Below are 17,308 nucleotides of genomic sequence, written 5' to 3'. Positions count from 1 at the left end.
CTGTGTTCTAATTTCAGCCTTGCATTTTAAATTCAAGATACTGCCATGGAAAAAGATGGATTTCTTTCCTCACTTTGGTTGCTTATCTGTAAAATCAAGATTAAATGGGACTTTTAAGACCTATTCTAGCACTGTATTCTGATATTAAGTCGTGTTGGCTTAAATCTTAAAGCATTTATCACATTCTCCTTTGAGTATAGTTATTTTTGCTTTCTATTTTTCCCTTTAATAATTATTTGAGTCAGAATAGTAAATTATTTACCTTCAAATTAATCTTGCTCAATACCTTACTCAGAGCAAGTATCAAATATTTGTTTTAAATATAATCTATTAATATAGTCCATTATTTATAGTTAAATGTCGTTCTTCAAGACCTTATTTATTTAATACATAAATATTGATATAACAATTTTTTTGTATTGACCTTCAATATCCATAGTACTTAGTTTAAAACTAAATTTGTCCTTATTGATTTCTTATTATATTCATTATACTCAGTTACAATGAGATTTATTTAGGGCTTTGCCAGATACTAATTTCACTTGGGGCAAATTACTTAGGTTCTCTCATCCTCAGTGCTCTGAAGACTAAGATTGAAAATAATAGATCCTTTGCCCAAATTAATGTGACATTTATATGAAATAATATGGAAAAACATCAAGCATAGTGCTTGAGACATAGTAGACATGAAAAACTAGTTTTCTCTCTCTTTTTTTTTTTTTCTCCTTAGGTAGGGCAGTGGTTAGCAAACTCATTAGTCAACAGAGCCAAATATCAACAGTACAACAATTGAAATTTGAGAGCCAGACTTTTTAAACTTAAACTATATAGGTGGGTACATTGTTATTAACTTAATTAGGGTACTCCTAAGCTGGCCTTTGCTAAAAACTCAAGGGGCCAAAGAGCCTCATGTTGCTCGCAAGCCGCAGTTTGCCAATCACTGGGATAGGGACTTTTGGTATCTGTTGACATATTTATTAAATGTTTCTTAAATAGAAGTTGTTAATGACTTAAGTAGTTTATTATGAGAATTTCTGAAATAGGTCATTAGGAATAACAAAAAATTTAGTGGGTCTTCTAAATACTAATAAGTACTATTATTAAGGACAGGCTATAAAATATGAAATAACTTCGTTGACTAAATTTGGTATTTTACATGTTTAGCATTTCTATTTTTGTTTCAGTGATGCAGCGTGGTTCAATGAATCTTGGTTAAGCCGAATTAAGGAGGATATTGCCGACAACTGGAGGATAAAGGTATGCAGATTAAATTGAAGAATCCACTTGATCCAACCATTGTTTCTAAAATTAGTACTAAGCTCAACTAAATTTTTTTAAAAAAATTTAACTTAATGGTGCACTTATTGTATGCAGTTTGAGTTTTGACACATGTATGTTTCCATTATAACTATTGTCAGATATGGCCCTTCCCAATTAATTCTTATTCTTTATCTTGGCCCCAGTTGGCCACAGATCTGCTTTCTGTCCCTAAAGGTTTCACTTCTGGAGTTCCATCTGAATGGAATCAAACATTTTGTACTCTTTGTCTCTAGCATCTTTTACTCAGTATAATGTTTTTGAGACTCATCCGTGTTGACTTTATTAACAATAGATTTGCTAAGTATTATTTCATTACATTACTATACCACATTCACCTATTGATGGATGTTTAAATTGTTTTTTTCCCGATATTGTAATTTATGTGTTATGTATTTTTGTCTTGTTAAGTTTGGTTCAATCTTTTTGAATTTTATTGTGGGTTTTTGTTTGTTTGTTTTTTCTCCAAAGAACTACCTTATGTTTTGTTTTATTGGTTTTTCTCTTTAAATTTTTTTTTTAACTTTTTCCTACTTGAATAGTCACTTCTTTTTCTTGCTTCTTAAGGTGGAAGCTTAAATCATCAGTTTTAGACCTTTGTCCTTCTTTTTCCCCTTATTAAGCATTGCCTCAGCCACATCCCACACATTTTTGACATACAGTGTTCTTATTTTCAGTCACTTCAAAATATTTGGTAATTTTCATTTGATCCATGGGTTCATCAGAAGTAATATTTTAAATTCTAAAAAATTAGGAATTTTAATTAACTTTTAAAAGTTTTATTTGTTAATTTAATTCCATTTTGATATATGAAATTCCATTAAGTTTAATGGACTGGTTTTATAGCCTAACATCTGATCTGTCTTTCATGAATATTCCATGTATACTTGAAAATAACAGCCGAAACCGGTTTGGCTCAGTGGATAGAGTGTCAGTCAGTGGACTGAAAGGTTCCAGATTCAATTCCGGTCAAGGGCATGTACATTGGTTGCAGGCACATCCCCAGTAGGGGGTGTACAAGAGGCAGCTCATCGATGTTTCTCTTTCATCAATGTTTCTAGCTCTCTATTCCTCTCCCTTCCTCTCTGTAAAAAATCAATAAAATATATTTTAAAAAAAGAAAGAAAGAAAATAACATGTATTCTGCAGTTCTACAATTTATGTCAAGTTTGTTGATAATACTGTTTGTATCTTCTATATCTTTATTGATTTCCTATCTGATTATTTTATTAAGGTTGAAGGACTTTTAATTTCTAATGATGATTGTGGACTGTCAGTTTCTCCTTTAAATTCTGTTAATTTCTAAATCTCGTAATTTAATCTCTATTAATAGGTTTATATACATTAATTTTATGTCCTAATAGATGAATGAATATGCTTATCAGTATGAAATATCTTTTTTTTATCCTTTATAATAGTCCTTGAAGTCTTTTGTCTGATACTAATATAGCCACTTCATTTTTAGAAAATATATATTTTATTGATTTTTTACAGAGAGGAAGAGAGGATAGAGAGTTAGAAACATCAATGAGAGAGAATCATCCATCAGCTGCCTCTTGTACACCCCCTACTGGGGATGTGCCCGCAACCAAGGTACATGCCCTTGACTGGAATTGAACCTGGGACCTTTCAGTCCACTGACTGACACTCTATCCACTGAGCCAAACCGGTTTCGGCTAGCCACTTCATTTTTATGATTATGTTTTACTTCAGTGGTTTACTTTTTATTCTTTTAATCTCTGAGTTTTTATATTAGAAATGTTTCATGGAGACACGTAATAGTTGGGTCTTGCTTTTTTTAAAATAGTGACAAAAAAATCTTTTCATTTCTTATATCCCTGTTTTTTTGGTTTTGTTGTTTTTTAAATTTTATTTTATTGTTTAAAGTATTACACATAGTAGTACATATGTCTCCTCTGTATCCTTGTTTTTATTGAAATCCTTGAACATTTTTAAATTAGCAGTTATAACATTATCTTATAATTCTTTCATTTCTGATTTCTAGGCCTATTTCATTGACTTGTTTTGTCCTCATTATAATACACATTTTCTTGCTTTTTCACATGTGTAGTAATTTTTTATTGGGTGCTAGACAGTTTGAGCATTATTGTTTAGTGCTGAGGTTTGTTTTGTATTTTATAGTGTGGTGGACTTTGTTCTTGCAAGCAGTTAAGATACTTCTAAATTAGTTTGATCCTTAAAAAAAAAAAAAAGTAATTATTGTTGAAAGAATTACATATTGTTCCCCTTTTTCCCACATTGACCCCCTCTAGGCCACTCCTACCCCAGGCCTTCAGTACCCTATTGTCTGTGTCCATGAGTTATGCATATATGCATACATGGTCTTTGGTTGATTACCTCCCCACCCCACCCCCGACCCTGTCCCCACCTTCCCTCTGAGATTCCATACTCTGTTCCATGCTCTGTTAATAAGTTTTGTTTTGTTCAATAGATTCCACATATGAGTGTGATCATGTGATACTTATCTTTCTCTGACTGACTTATTTCACTTAGCATGATACTCTCCAGGTCCCTCCATGCTGTCTCAAGAGTAAATGAGCCGAAGCCGGTTTGGCTCAGTGGATAGAGCATCAGCCTGCAGACTGAAAGGTCCAGGGTTCGATTCCGGACAAGGGCACGTACCTTGGTTGTAGGCACATCCCCAGTGGGGGGTGTGCAAGAGTCAGCTGGTCGATGTATCTCTCTCATGGACGTTTCTAACTCTCTATCCCTCTCAATTCCTCTCTGTGTAAAATCAATAAAATATATTATAAAAAAAAAAAAAAGAGTAAATGTTCTTCATTTTTACTGCTGTATAGTATTCCATAGTATAAATGTACCACAGCTTTTTTATCTACTCATCTAATGATAGGCACTTGGACTGTTTCCAGATCTTAGCTATTATAAATTATGTTGCTATGAACCTAGGGGTGCATACATTCTTTTTGATTGGTGCTTCAGGTTTCTTAGGATATATTCTCAGAAGTGGAATCACTGGGTCATCTTTTAAAGGTTTGGGGGTATGGAAAGCAGATTCTCTACATTAAGGGTAGGGAACCATTTTTCTTCCAAAGGGCTGTTTGGATATTTATAATATAATTCTCGGACCATACAAAATTATCAGCTTAAAAATTAGCCTGCTATATTTGGTCAAACATTTAATTAACTCACCCCTAATGCCTTGGCAGGGCCAGATCAAATGATTCTGCAGGCCAGACATTCCCCACCCCTGTTCTAGGGCTAGGTTAGACCTACTACTAAGTTATGATTTTTGGGGAGTTATTAGTGAAAGCTTGTCTATACAGCATAGTCTCTTCACCCTGGCTGGTGGGAATTTCTTCAATTTCTGGCTTATATAATCATTGAGAATTGTTCAGATTATAGTTCCCAGGATTGTTCTTTCCTTGGAAATTATTCTTGTTAAATCTCATTGATTTTTACCCGTGTACATACAAACTAATATTCAGGCATAGAGTTAATGGAACCATTAATGCATATTTCTAGAGTTCTTTTTCTCTATAGCTCTCAATTTTTCATTTTATCTGCCCTGTAAATTCCAAATACTGTGATCTTCATGAACATCTTAGGTCTTTCTCCTTAACTCAACAAGAACATCAGGCCCTATGCTATGGTGTGAAATTGGATGGTGTAGGGGTCATTTTTTTTTGTTTTTGTTTTCCTTCTCTCAAATTCTAATTCGATATTGCTTTTTGGCTACAGCTTGGAAACAATTGACCCTTGTATTTTCTCCTGTTTTCTAGTTGTTTGTGTCAGGAAAATTAAGTCTAGACAAGTTACTCGCTCATGAATGAACATGGACATGCTCAATCTTTAAAGTTGGTACTTCATTCTGACTCATTTTAAATACTGGTTTAAACTTTGTAAGCATGTGGACATTATTTTCTTTCAGTCAAACTGATTAACACTTCAATGTTTAAAAATTATCATGTACTTATATTTGTAGAACTCTAACATATAGTATTTTTGTTGTTATTTTTATCAGGGGGCAGTTTCTGTTGTCTTTCACCTTAGCGTACAGTTTCTTTCATTATGAAATTCTTGAATTGTTATTCTTTTTTTTCCCCCATTAGGCTAGTAATTTAAAGAAGGTACTTCAAGGAATTATGAGTTATTACAGCGAGGTATGAAAAACATCTGACTTTGTTTAACTACAAAATGCTATGTGATAATTACATGACAACTGAAAAAATGACTTGGCTTCTAATTTATAACATATTACTGGAAAATAATTTATAACAAATACACCCACACATATATATTCTGGTCGATGTATATAGATACATCAGCTTAAAAATTAGTCAAGCATTTCAGTTGCTTTTGATCTGTTACTCAAAATTTTGGGAGGTGGCTTGAACTTTACTAACTGGTTTTAATTAGTAATTTTGGGTATATCATTTGTTAATTTATCTGAGTCATTTTAGGAATCTAATTCTATTTATTTTTGTAGTAATAATTAATTGTAGTAAATTTTTTGTAGCCTATATAAATGAATGATTTAATTTATTGTTTCAATACCACAGTTTTTGGGGCAACAGATTTCTGAAGAACTTATTCCTGATTTAAACCGAATAACTGAAAGTTCAGATTCTGTGGAGCTTGGGAGGTTACTGCAGCTTATTTTAGGTTGTGCAGTCAACTGTGAAAAGAAGCAAGGTAAGCAAGTTTTTGTCATTTGAGAATATGTACTTTCTATAAACAACCTACATTTCTGTAGAAAGTAGCACTAAATATACTGTTACTGGTTGATAGCACCCTGAGATGTAAGCCAGAAGATAGGAATTCTAGCACAGCTCTGCCACTAAAAAGCTACCAATCTTGAGTATCATAATGATACCTGGATTCTGAGATTCATATTCAGTGGCTAAATGTAATGCATTTTAATTTAATTAGTTAAATATGTTTATTGCTTAAGACTTAGTGGATAATCAGTAAATATTGTACTTATTCATTTGATAAATTATATCTTTCACTTATAAGATCTAGAACCTTAGGTTGATTCAGAATCTATACTAATAAAACCATATATGCTAATTAACTGGATAGCCAAACAACTTTCTGGATGTCATTCTGGATGTCCATCTGGACAAAGCTGCAGTGATGGAGGCAGAGGCAGAGGCAGAGATGGTAAGGGGCAATCAGGATAGAAGGAGAGCAATTAGGGGGCAATTAGGCCAGCAAAGGAGCGGTTAGGGACATCAGACAGGCAGGCAGAAGTGGTTAGGGACAATCAGGCAGGCAGGCAGAGTGGTTAGGGGCAATCAGGCAGACAGGCCACATGGTTAGGGGCAGTCAGGCAGGCAGGCAGGTGAGCAGTTAGGAGCCAGCAGTCCTGGATTGTGAGAGGGATGTCCAGCAGTCAGATTGGAGAGGGTGCAGGATGGGCTGAGGGACACCCTCCCATCTACCCCAATGCATGGATTTCATGCACTGGGCCTCTATTTTTAAAAATAAATATGCAGGTGTTAAATTATAATTCAGGCTTCTTTAGATGATATTCTGCTCTTCAGAAGAATGTCTGTCCAGTGAATCTTCCAAATAAGTAGTCTAATGATATAAATGGAATTAGTGTATTATATTGATAAAAACAAACACAGTGATCCATGTTCTACTGAGTAAAAAAAGAGCATTTTGGTTGAATATAGTAAATAAGATGATGAACTGAACAAACCAGTAGGTCCTCAGGTTACTTTGGAGATTTGTTCCTACAGCAGGACGTAAAGCAGTTTTCAATGTAAGTCAGAACCCACCTACATAAGCACCTATGTCATTCACATGGAGCACATACACAGCAGTAATGATGTGAAACAGTAAAAAAATAAAAGAAAAGAAAGATAACAATTCCTGACCTTTACTTGTGGTAAATAAATAAAAAACATAGAGCACAAATGTACATAAGTCAAATGACGGAACTTTTTTATTTTTTTTAATAAATAAATGGGAGATGGCGATGTAACAACCTAATGGTTGACCTACTGGTATGTCGAGTCCCACGTAACCTGAGGACTACCTGTATCAAAAAGGGATTGAGTTTCTGGAAATTTTGATATTAGTTCTTGTGTCATTAGCTATTTTGTCTAGGGCACATCAGCACTTCTCTAGAGGCTTTTATTTCTAACGGATAATGTCAAAGGTCTACCTACTGGAATGTAAGGAATATAAAGTTAAAACTTCAATAAGTGTTAAATTAAAAATTGACAAATCAAAGCTCATTTTTAGCAATTTTCTGTTATTGTGATCTTATGAATTTTTTCTTTAATCCTTGTTTCTACAATATTTCAGTTACTGAGTATATATAACATCTGTCAAATAGTGGGCATTGGCACCAATTTAATGCCAATAGGAATCCTCAATTTGGGTACTGTGAAGAAAAAAAACCTATATACAGCATAAAACAGCTCAACGGTGATACAGCACGACTGTAAAAACAGCAGGGCTATGAGGTTGACTTGAGGCGCTCTGCTACTCCATAGTCTGCTTTGGGTTGAGCTGACCTGTTGTGCTTTGGTCTTCTGATCTGTTCCTCTCTGGCCCATTCAGCTCAGCCAGGGAGACTCAGTCTTCAGTTTTTGGTGAAAAGGGAAAGTGTTCTCTCAGAGCTAGAGGGGAGCTGGCTTATATGGAAAGGAGTGCCTGCCTCTGCTACCTGATTGTTCTTTCCTCATGCAAATGAGGAATCTATGTCCTCTCAGTTTGGTCTAAAAGGCACTGTCTGATTGATTAGAATAGAGCCACTCTAGTTGGTTGGAGCTTTGAATCTCTGATTGGATGGAGAAAGCCTCAGAACTCCTTTATAAGTTGGCTCTTATGGAAGAAACACAGTGCAAGGCAAGTAGTTAAGTGCAGATTCTTCTGAAGTGCAGTTTGCATGTGAGGTTCCTGTGTAGAAATGGATGATAAGCTCTGTTTTATTTATTTATTCTTTATTGATTACATTGAGGAAGAAAGGGAGATAGAGAGATAGAAAGATAGAAGCATCAATGATGAGAATCATTGATCAACTGCCTTTTATTGCATACCCTCTCCTGGTGATTGAGCCTGGAACCCAGGCATGTGCCCTGACCAGGAATCAAACTGTGACCTCCAGGTTCACAGGTCTACTATGTTCAAATACAGCCACGCCGGACAGGTTGGGCCCTGGTTTTTTAAAATTTGAGCCCAGTTAGCCACCAGGATCCCTTCTTAGTAGGTGTCTTCTTTCTCAGGGTTCATACATTACTTTTGCTTAATTTTAGCATGTTTGTCTGTTTTAATACTCTTTTTTTAAAGAAACAACTTGGGCTTTGATTCTCTTCTATTTCTGCTAGTAAATATCAATTTTTCTATCTTGTTTCTTTCACTTGAATAAATCAGTTCTGTTTCAAGCTATGATTGACATGTTAAGCTAGAGTTTTCCCTTACATTATAATTTTGTTGCTTCCTACAAATTTTAATGTAATATGTACTATTTTCATTATTCTAAGCAGTACTTAGCAATTTGGTTCTTATATTTTTAAAAGAAAAATTCATTTCCTAGGTACATAATTAAAAGCTTAGGAAGTAGTAAATATAAGAAGATAGTTTAATTTTCATTATTAAAAAATCAGGACTGTGTACTTGAATTTATTTTTGGAGGAATGTGTCTGGGTTTGCAATTTTTAGGAGTAAGTAGATAAATGAATAAAAATTGTTTAACAATTAAAATTTAAAAATAAAAACACAGAATATAATGCAGCATCTACATCTTAACGCTTTGCAAATTTGATTTTCAAAATGATTCCAAGGTATTGCAACATTTTAATTATGAATGAATGAATTAGTTTGGTAAACAAGTATCCTGTATATTTTGGTGAGGAAAATGATCATTCTTTTGATGACTTTAGGAAACTGGAAGTACTCTATTATCCCAAAAATTCAGTTAAAGGAAACCATTCCACTTCTTTTGCATTCTCTAGTTAATTCTTCCCCCTCCCACACTCTTATAGCACTTAGTACATACCAGAATCAGAATCTATTTGTTGGCTTCACAAATAAAATAAAGACTTAAATAACTTCTTAGAAGTTTTCAGAGGAGTTATTAAAATAACAAAACTATTAGAAAATAAGAAGTCTTTAAAGTTGTTAGAAAATTGTTTTATCTAGAAAATATGCAGTTGAAATGGATTTAAATCTGCAAATACATGAAAGACGTTTTCTCATCATTCCTCCTTTCTCATTGGGATAGTATCAGCTTAACTTATTGCATGTGTGCTTGTAAGGTATAAGTATCACCTTAAGATGAGACTTGGTAAATGTTAGATGGGCTTTTACAGGAAGCTATGTAAGTTTCTTCTTTGAAAGCGTTCCTGAAATGAACTAAATAGGCGATCAAATTAAACTTTCTGGGCTTAAGATTTTAGGAGTTCATTTAATACATGTGAATTTATTCCATAATACTGAATATTTTAATAAGAGGGAATAAATTGTTATAATTGTTTTAAGATTAATTGCAATCTCTTCTCTTCCTGTTCCTTATAAGAAAATTAGAAGTTTTCTTCTTTAAAATAAACCATTTACCCTTGGCTGGGTGGCTCAGTTGGTTGGAGTCTCATCCTGTACACCAAGTTGTTGTGGATTTGATTCCTGGTCATGGCGTATTTGGGAGGCAACTAATCAATGTCTCTCTCTCTCTCTTTCCCTCTCCCTCCCTCCCTCCTCTCTAAAAATCAATAAAAGCGTATGCTTATAAGAGGATTAAAAAATAAGTAGGTAAACCATTTAAAAATATTTATATGAATATTTTCAACTCTGCTTGTTTTTAATGAACATATTGTGGAAAAATAATGTACTTGCATAGATAATATGTGGTAAATGCATTTTTATGCTATTAATTGAATGGCTAAAGCACTATGGGTAAAGAATAGATTATTTTTCAGATCTGATTTCTTTTTTAAATCATAGAACATATTCAAAACATAATGACACTGGAAGAATCTGTTCAGCATGTGGTCATGACTGCTATTCAAGAGGTAAGTTATGTCATATTCACATATGTATGAAAATCTTAAACTAAATGTATAAAACTTTTCACAAATTTTATGGATGTTTATTTTTCTGTTTGTATAAATTTGCTCTTTGCAGAATGTTTACTTGCTTTTAGTTATTGTGTTTTCCCTGCCCCCCAATATATATCTTAAAAGGAGATCAAGTCCAATATTAATTTCTCTGCATTTAAAAGATAAATTGATATTGTCGAGTTCTTTTAAATATCAATAACTTCAAGTTAGCAGAATAAATAATCTCTCTCTAGGTAGGAATTATTTCTTCTCATTTTTTTCTGCCAGTTAGAACAATCTCTTCTGAAATTTTAAAGTGTGTGTATGTATTTGTATTTATGTGTGTGTTTATGTGTGTGTACTATTTGCATTTTCAGAATGTTAGAACTGTGAGAAAACATCGTGATACTTACTACCGTGTTTCCCCCAAAATAAGACATCCTCCAAAAATAAGACCTAGCGCATGGAAAGATAAGACATCCCCTGAAAATAAGACCTAGCACCACTTTGGGAGAAAAAATTAATATAAGACACTGTCTTATTTTCGGGGAAACAGGGTAGGTTTTCAAGCCAGACTAGCTATAAAAGTTGAACTATAGAGATTCAGAGGTCATGTGATGCATGTTTTTTCTTAAAATCAGACTAAAAAGGCAGAGATACAGAGCAGGGGAAACCTGAAGGAAAGTAGAGTGAAGGATTACTGAAGACAACCATAGTTTGGATGGGGCATTATATAGGACTTGTATATATAACATCTGAATATGCATTTTTGGTTTGAATTCAAAGTGTCACTATACATAAATAAATCTGCTGTTTATATGCAAAATAACTATTTTACAGAAAATTTTTTATATAACTCCTACTTTTAAAATCTCTTTAAATTAGTAAGTTTGCCATATCACTCTTTTTTTCACTTTCGTTTTGTTTTGTTTTTGTTTTTGTTTCCTTTCAATTTACTGGGGTGTCACTGGTTAATGCAATAATACATGTTCAGGTGCATAATTCTGCTGTATCACTCATTTAAAGACTGTATTTTAAAAGTTAATATTTATTATGGAAGAATCATTTTATTATGTTTATTTTTATTCATTCTTCTTTTAGAGCTTGTATTATAATTTTTAGTGCACAAATTTTCAATATGTGTACCTATTTTAAGCCTACTTTACTTATAATGTTCACACTTGTATAATGCCTTGAATATTGTATTATTTAACTTAAATCTCTAAAATTTTTATTTGAATAATCTAAGGATTGTCAAATTGAGACAAGGAAAAATTATAAAATATTCTGTCCTTTCAAGTAAACATTTTTACTCTACAGTAAAATGTAGAGTAAAACATCATTTTCTTGTACTTAATTTACTATTTTAATTTTCTAGTTGATGAGTAAAGAAATATTGAGCTCTCCTACAAATGATGCTGCTGGAGAATTAGAGCAACAGGTGAGTATTTCAGTATGTGAGAAAGACGTTGAAAGCAATGATATAGTACTCTGCCAGTTATTATCATTAAAGCTTACAGAGAATATATACAAGATTTTCTTCCATGAGGTTTATATAGTTATGAGATCTCAATTGAATATTATGCATTCCTTCATGAATACAAGTAGTGCTGGTCTGTAGAGCTTTTTATGATCATTTGAAGAGCTGAGAGGTATTGAACTTCCTTCTGACACTTATAATGCATACCAGGCCCAATTCGTGCACTGGGGTGAGAGGTCCCTCAGCCCAGCCTGCGCCCAGGAATTGGGCCTAAGCTGGCAGTTGGACATACCTCTTGCAACCTGGGTTCCTTCTTGCAATCTGGGACCCCTCAGACCTTTACTGCCCACCATTTTGATTCTCCTTAGTGCTATCACGGAGGCAGGAGAGGCTCCTGCCACTGATGCTGCACTCCCTAGCCATGAGCCCAACTTCTGGCTGAGTGGCACTCCCCCTGTGGGAGTGCACTGACCACCAGGGGGCTGCTCCTACATTGAACATCTGCCCCCTGGTGGTCAATGTGCATCATAGTGACTGGTGGTGGTTCCACTATTTGGTCGATTTGCATATTAGGGATTTATTATGTAGGATGTGACCCATTTTATCTCTATGTATATAAAAGGCTAAGTGACCATCATATTTGAAACAACCGAATGGATGACCAAACAGGCTGTGTGGGGTAACTGGGCTGACAGAGGGCCAAGTGAGGGATAGCCAAATGACAGAGCAGCAGGTTGCATGGGGCAACCAGGCCAGCAGGGGTGTTAGTGAGGGGCGACCAAACAACCGAGCAGCAGGCTGCATGGGGCTACCAGGCCTGCAGGAGGAGGGGGAGCAGTTGTGGGTGACTAGTCTGGCGGGGAGGGGAGAAGGGGAGAGGGGCAGGGAAATGTGGGGAGACCAGGCAGGCAGAGTGGGGCAGTGAGGGGTGACCGGCTTAGTAGGGGGGGTGGAAGGCAGTTGGGGGCGATCACACCAGCAAGGGGTGCCCTAAGGGGCCACCAGGCCATTGGGGGGGGAAGCATTTGGGAGAGACTAGACCTGCAGGGGAGGCAGTTGGGGATGACCCAGGTCAGTAGGTGGGGCAGATGCGTGTGATCAGGCAGGCAGGCAGGCAAGTGAGCAGTTAGGAACCAGTAGTCCCAGATTATGAGAGGGATGTCGAACTGCTGCTTTACAGATTGGGCCTAAACTGGCAGTCGGACATCCCCCAAGGGGTCCTGGATTGGAGAGGGTGCAAGCTGGGCTGAGGGGGATCTCCCTCCCCCCCCCCCCCCAGTCACAAATTACATGCACCTGGCCTCTAGTATGGTTATTTAATAGTAGACACTAAAAAATTTTTGCTAATTTCAAATTTATCTACTAAGATAATATAATTTTTGTCACATTTGCTTTCCTCTCTCTTAATATTGAAGAAATAGCTCAAAGACCTTGTACTCGAGTATCCTTTCCCTGGCTTTATTATATGGCTTTCTTAATGAGGGAAAATACCCTCTCAGCCTGGATATAACCCAGTCTGGTTATAAAGGAAAGGATAAGAGGAGAGGCAAATGCATCAAGAACTTTTCTTGTTATGTTTTTAGACATTTGTTTTAATTAATTCGCCACTCATCTGAAGAAGTATTTCAAATTAAAATATTTTTTCCTAGAAAGACTTAAATTTAAACTTGTTCTAATTTTTTTTTTCTTTGATGAAATTAAACAGTGCATCCACTAATACTCTTTTGCTTAAATATTTCACAAGGATTTATATAAAATTGTATTTCTATGTTACCTTAGCCTTAAATGTTAATTTTATGTAAATATCACATAAAAAAACAAAAAATTAAGACTTTTATTTGTTAATAGGTAAAATTTAAATACCTTTTCCAATATCAGTGTACATATATGTAGTGATAAAAGTATATTTTTCAGTTTGTATCAAAACATGATCTATTAACAATTAGGACATTTTATATTTCAGCTTAAAAGGGCCCTGGAAGAACTTCAGGAAGCACATGCAGAAAAAGAAGAACTGAGGCAGAGATGCCAAGAACTGGATATGCAGGTGCAGAAAAGAAACCCAATCTTAAAAAGTTCCCATTTTAAATGTACCAGAGTTAATTTTAATTAGGTAATTGGTAAAGTGTATTGGAGGTTGCGTTTCATTTCATAGAGGGCACATTAAAAGACACTATTAAATGTGTGAATATTCCAGCATGATTTTCATAATTATTTTTCTTTATAATTGAAAATCGCTGGCTTAACTACTTCATAAAGATAATTTTAATTATAGAATTTTAACAAGTATTTAGATGTGGTCTTAGTCTTTTGTAAAAAGTGGAAATTAAAGTATCTACTTAATAACTTTTGTATATTAAGTGAGGTGATGGTTAGAAGTACTTAGAAGTGCTTGATCCCCAATAACTGTGAGTGCCAGTTTTATTTTGCTAGCATGTATGTGCATATGAACACATGTATATATAATTCTTGTGTTTATCTGTTTAGCAGAATAAACTTGATTTAAGAAATAATAATTAATGGTTAAAGGGATAGATTTTCAAACCAGGCCACCTATATCCAGAACCTGGCCATATTATTATCTGGTTATATCCTCTCAAGCAAATCACTTAATTTCTATACTTCATCTTAATTTCAATCACATCTGTCAAGAAATGATGTGATAATATTATATATCTCTCAGACTGAGTATGAGTATTAAGTTAATATACAAAAAGCACTAAAAACAAGGCCTGGCACAGAGCACTATATGTTTGCATACATATATCGTCATTGCTATTATATGAAGATGCAATTGTAGAAGTTATGCAGTAAGTCTTAAAACTATACAAATGGTTAATTGTACCATCATAATATGCTATATGTAAACTTAATTTTTGTTTGTTTTTATTGGAAGGATCTTAAAGGAACAAGCTCTTATTCTTTTTTGTATGTCAGTCACTTAGGATTATAGTTGACAGGTAATAGTCACTAAACTGCTTTAATGACAAGGAGGGATAATTGTTTCCTTTATAGCTGCCTGGGGACAGTTTTCCAGATTATTTTTGTTTCTCATTTGGAGGACAATGTCTGTAATTTTCCTATAGTGTATTTAAAGTAAAATTAAGAACTTTAATTCCCTTTTATTAGCTCAATGTGTGAACATACCGTATTTTTCGGACCATAAGACGCTCCGGACCATAAGACACACCAGTTTTTAGAGAAGGGAAATGAAGAAAAAAAGATTCTGAAACAAATAGTGTCCTAAAATATTTTATGTGCATTAAAACCCAACATCACAGTCATAAACACATGTAATCAACCCTGTAAAGTAAACAGCAGCATTTAGAACCATTTTAGAGCCGGGCAAGCACACAGAGACCACACAGAGCTGGGCAAGTAAAAAAACTTTTTTTTTAAAGTATATGTATAGGCTATATTTGGACCATAAGACGCAGGGTCTATTTCCCCCCACTTCTGGGGGGGGGAAAAGTGCGTCTTATGGTCCAAAAAATATGGTAAACTCTTGTTCACGTAAGTGGATTAAGTTAATTATACCTTTTGAAAATAAAAATACCGAACTTGTACAATATTTCAGGAGTCATGATAGGTCAAGTTTATTTTTGCGTGCGTGTGTGTGTGTGTGTGTGTGTGTGTGTGTGTAAATCCTCATTCAAGGGTATGTTTTTATTGATTTTTAGAGAGAAGGAGGGGAAAAGAGAAAAACATTGATGTGAGAGAAATAATCAGTTGCCTCCCATTTGTGCCTAGACTGGGCAGGGATCGAACCTACAAACTAGGTATCTGACTAGGAATTGAACCCAAAACTTTTTGGTGGATGGGACAGTGCTCCAACCAATTGAGCCACCTGGCCAGGGCAGCTCCAGTTTTGTTTTGTTGTTTTGTTTTGTTTTTAAATATCAATAAAATCATATGTAAACTTATGGCTTTATAAAAATTCACAGCCTTGCCATAAAATTTTAAAGGTGTTTTAAAATGAAAACAAGTAGAACAAGAGAGCATATCATGCTTGTTACATAAATATGTAAGTAAAGTAGGAAAACATCTGGTACAAATATTGATGTGATTTTAAAGTTACTTATTGTTACCCATCCTATATAATAAATGCTCAGCCACCACAACAGTAAGGACTAGAACGACTGCTCGATAAGTCGCTATGAGGTTCACTGACCACCTCTCAGTCCCTCTCTCTGGCCCACAGGCTCCTATTGCTGAATGGTGAACAGGTAACCATAGTGGGTAGTGGCGGCAGGGTCAGACTAGGGATGGGCGAGCTGGAGGAAGATGGCCCTGATCGCAGATTAGCCCTAGGGACCCTTCTCATGCATGTTTTCATGTGCTAGGCCTCTAGTTTTAAATAAAAGAAGAGTCTCAATGTACATATAAATTTAATTCAAATTGTTCTTGATTCACGAACTAAATAATGCATTTGCTCCCTGAAAATGATGTGCAACTGATCATTTTCTGCTGTGAAACAAATGATAACTTTGTGCATATGTCTATGTTTTTTGGCTTACTAGGTAACAGCATTCTACAAATAAATTTATAACTAAAATGAGAACAAATTAATTTTTCAAAGTTAATTGATATATCACAGTTTAGAGACTTAGAAAAATTTTCTTTTTGTAACCAATGCAAGCATAACATTTTAGAAATATTTTCCTTATCCTATATAATAAAAGCCTAATATGCTAAGTGTCCAGTTATCCAGTCATCCATTCCATCAATCAAAGCGAATTATGCTAATGATATGCTAAGGCTGTTCAACCACTCTCTATGATGTGCATTGTCTATCAGGGAGCAGGCAATGGACAGGTTGACCAGTCACTATTATGTGCACTGACCACAGAGGACACACGCTCTGACCGGTAGGTTAGCTTGCTCCTGGAATACAGCTGATAGGGACTGAGTAAGATGGGCTAGACATGCCCTGGAGCCCTTCCACATTCCCTCCCTGGCTGGCCAACCTCCTGCTTCCCTTCCCGGCCCCAATCATGCACTTTTGGGGTCCTTCAGCCTGGCCTGTGCCCTCTTACAATCCAGACTGAATGACGCCCCCTCCCCTTGCCATCCCCGACTTGCATGCACCTGGCCTCTAGACTCTAGAGTAGGGGTGTCGAACTCAATCAGAGAAGGGGCCAAAATCTAAAATCCAGCCTAAATCGCAGGCCGAATGGTTTACTGAACAGTCATAAACTGTCATTGTGATGGCAACGCAGCGGAGTGCAGTGATGACAGCGCGGTGCGGGCCACATTGCAAGGCCTGGCGGGACGGATTTGGCCCGCGGGCCTTGTGTTTGACACATGTGCTCTAGAGAGTGTGTGTGTGTGTGTGTGTGTGTGTGTGTGTGTGTGCGCTCTGTTTTCTGTATGATAATCAAATCTTATTTCTTCTGTATGGAACCTCCTAGACCTAGAATTCTAGAGTTGGAAGGATCCTAGAAATTATTTTGCCCAAGCTAATTTAATGGGTTTGCCA

The 17,308-nt window shown here is 35.4% G+C and overlaps 1 protein-coding gene across 7 annotated transcripts in view; it reads left to right on the top strand.

The window, feature by feature from the left end:
* The window catches only part of HOOK1 (hook microtubule tethering protein 1), a 64,381-nt gene that overhangs the window by 9,110 nt on the left and 37,963 nt on the right, over positions 1-17,308 (top strand). For 6 of the 7 annotated variants that reach the window (XM_036446814.2, XM_045584550.1, XM_045584548.1 and 3 more), the window contains exons 3-8: positions 1,185-1,257; positions 5,409-5,459; positions 5,859-5,991; positions 10,255-10,322; positions 11,728-11,790; positions 13,793-13,876. In XM_036446814.2, the coding sequence (XP_036302707.1) occupies positions 1,185-1,257; positions 5,409-5,459; positions 5,859-5,991; positions 10,255-10,322; positions 11,728-11,790; positions 13,793-13,876 (472 nt within the window). The remainder of the gene's footprint in view (positions 1-1,184; positions 1,258-5,408; positions 5,460-5,858; positions 5,992-10,254; positions 10,323-11,727; positions 11,791-13,792; positions 13,877-17,308) is intronic. The other variant, XM_045584546.1, reaches the window with a different exon arrangement.

The sequence above is a fragment of the Pipistrellus kuhlii genome, unplaced genomic scaffold (genome assembly GCF_014108245.1).
Source record: "Pipistrellus kuhlii isolate mPipKuh1 unplaced genomic scaffold, mPipKuh1.p scaffold_m20_p_2, whole genome shotgun sequence".
NCBI lineage: Eukaryota > Metazoa > Chordata > Mammalia > Chiroptera > Vespertilionidae > Pipistrellus > Pipistrellus kuhlii.
This window is presented reverse-complemented; position numbering and strand designations above follow the sequence as displayed.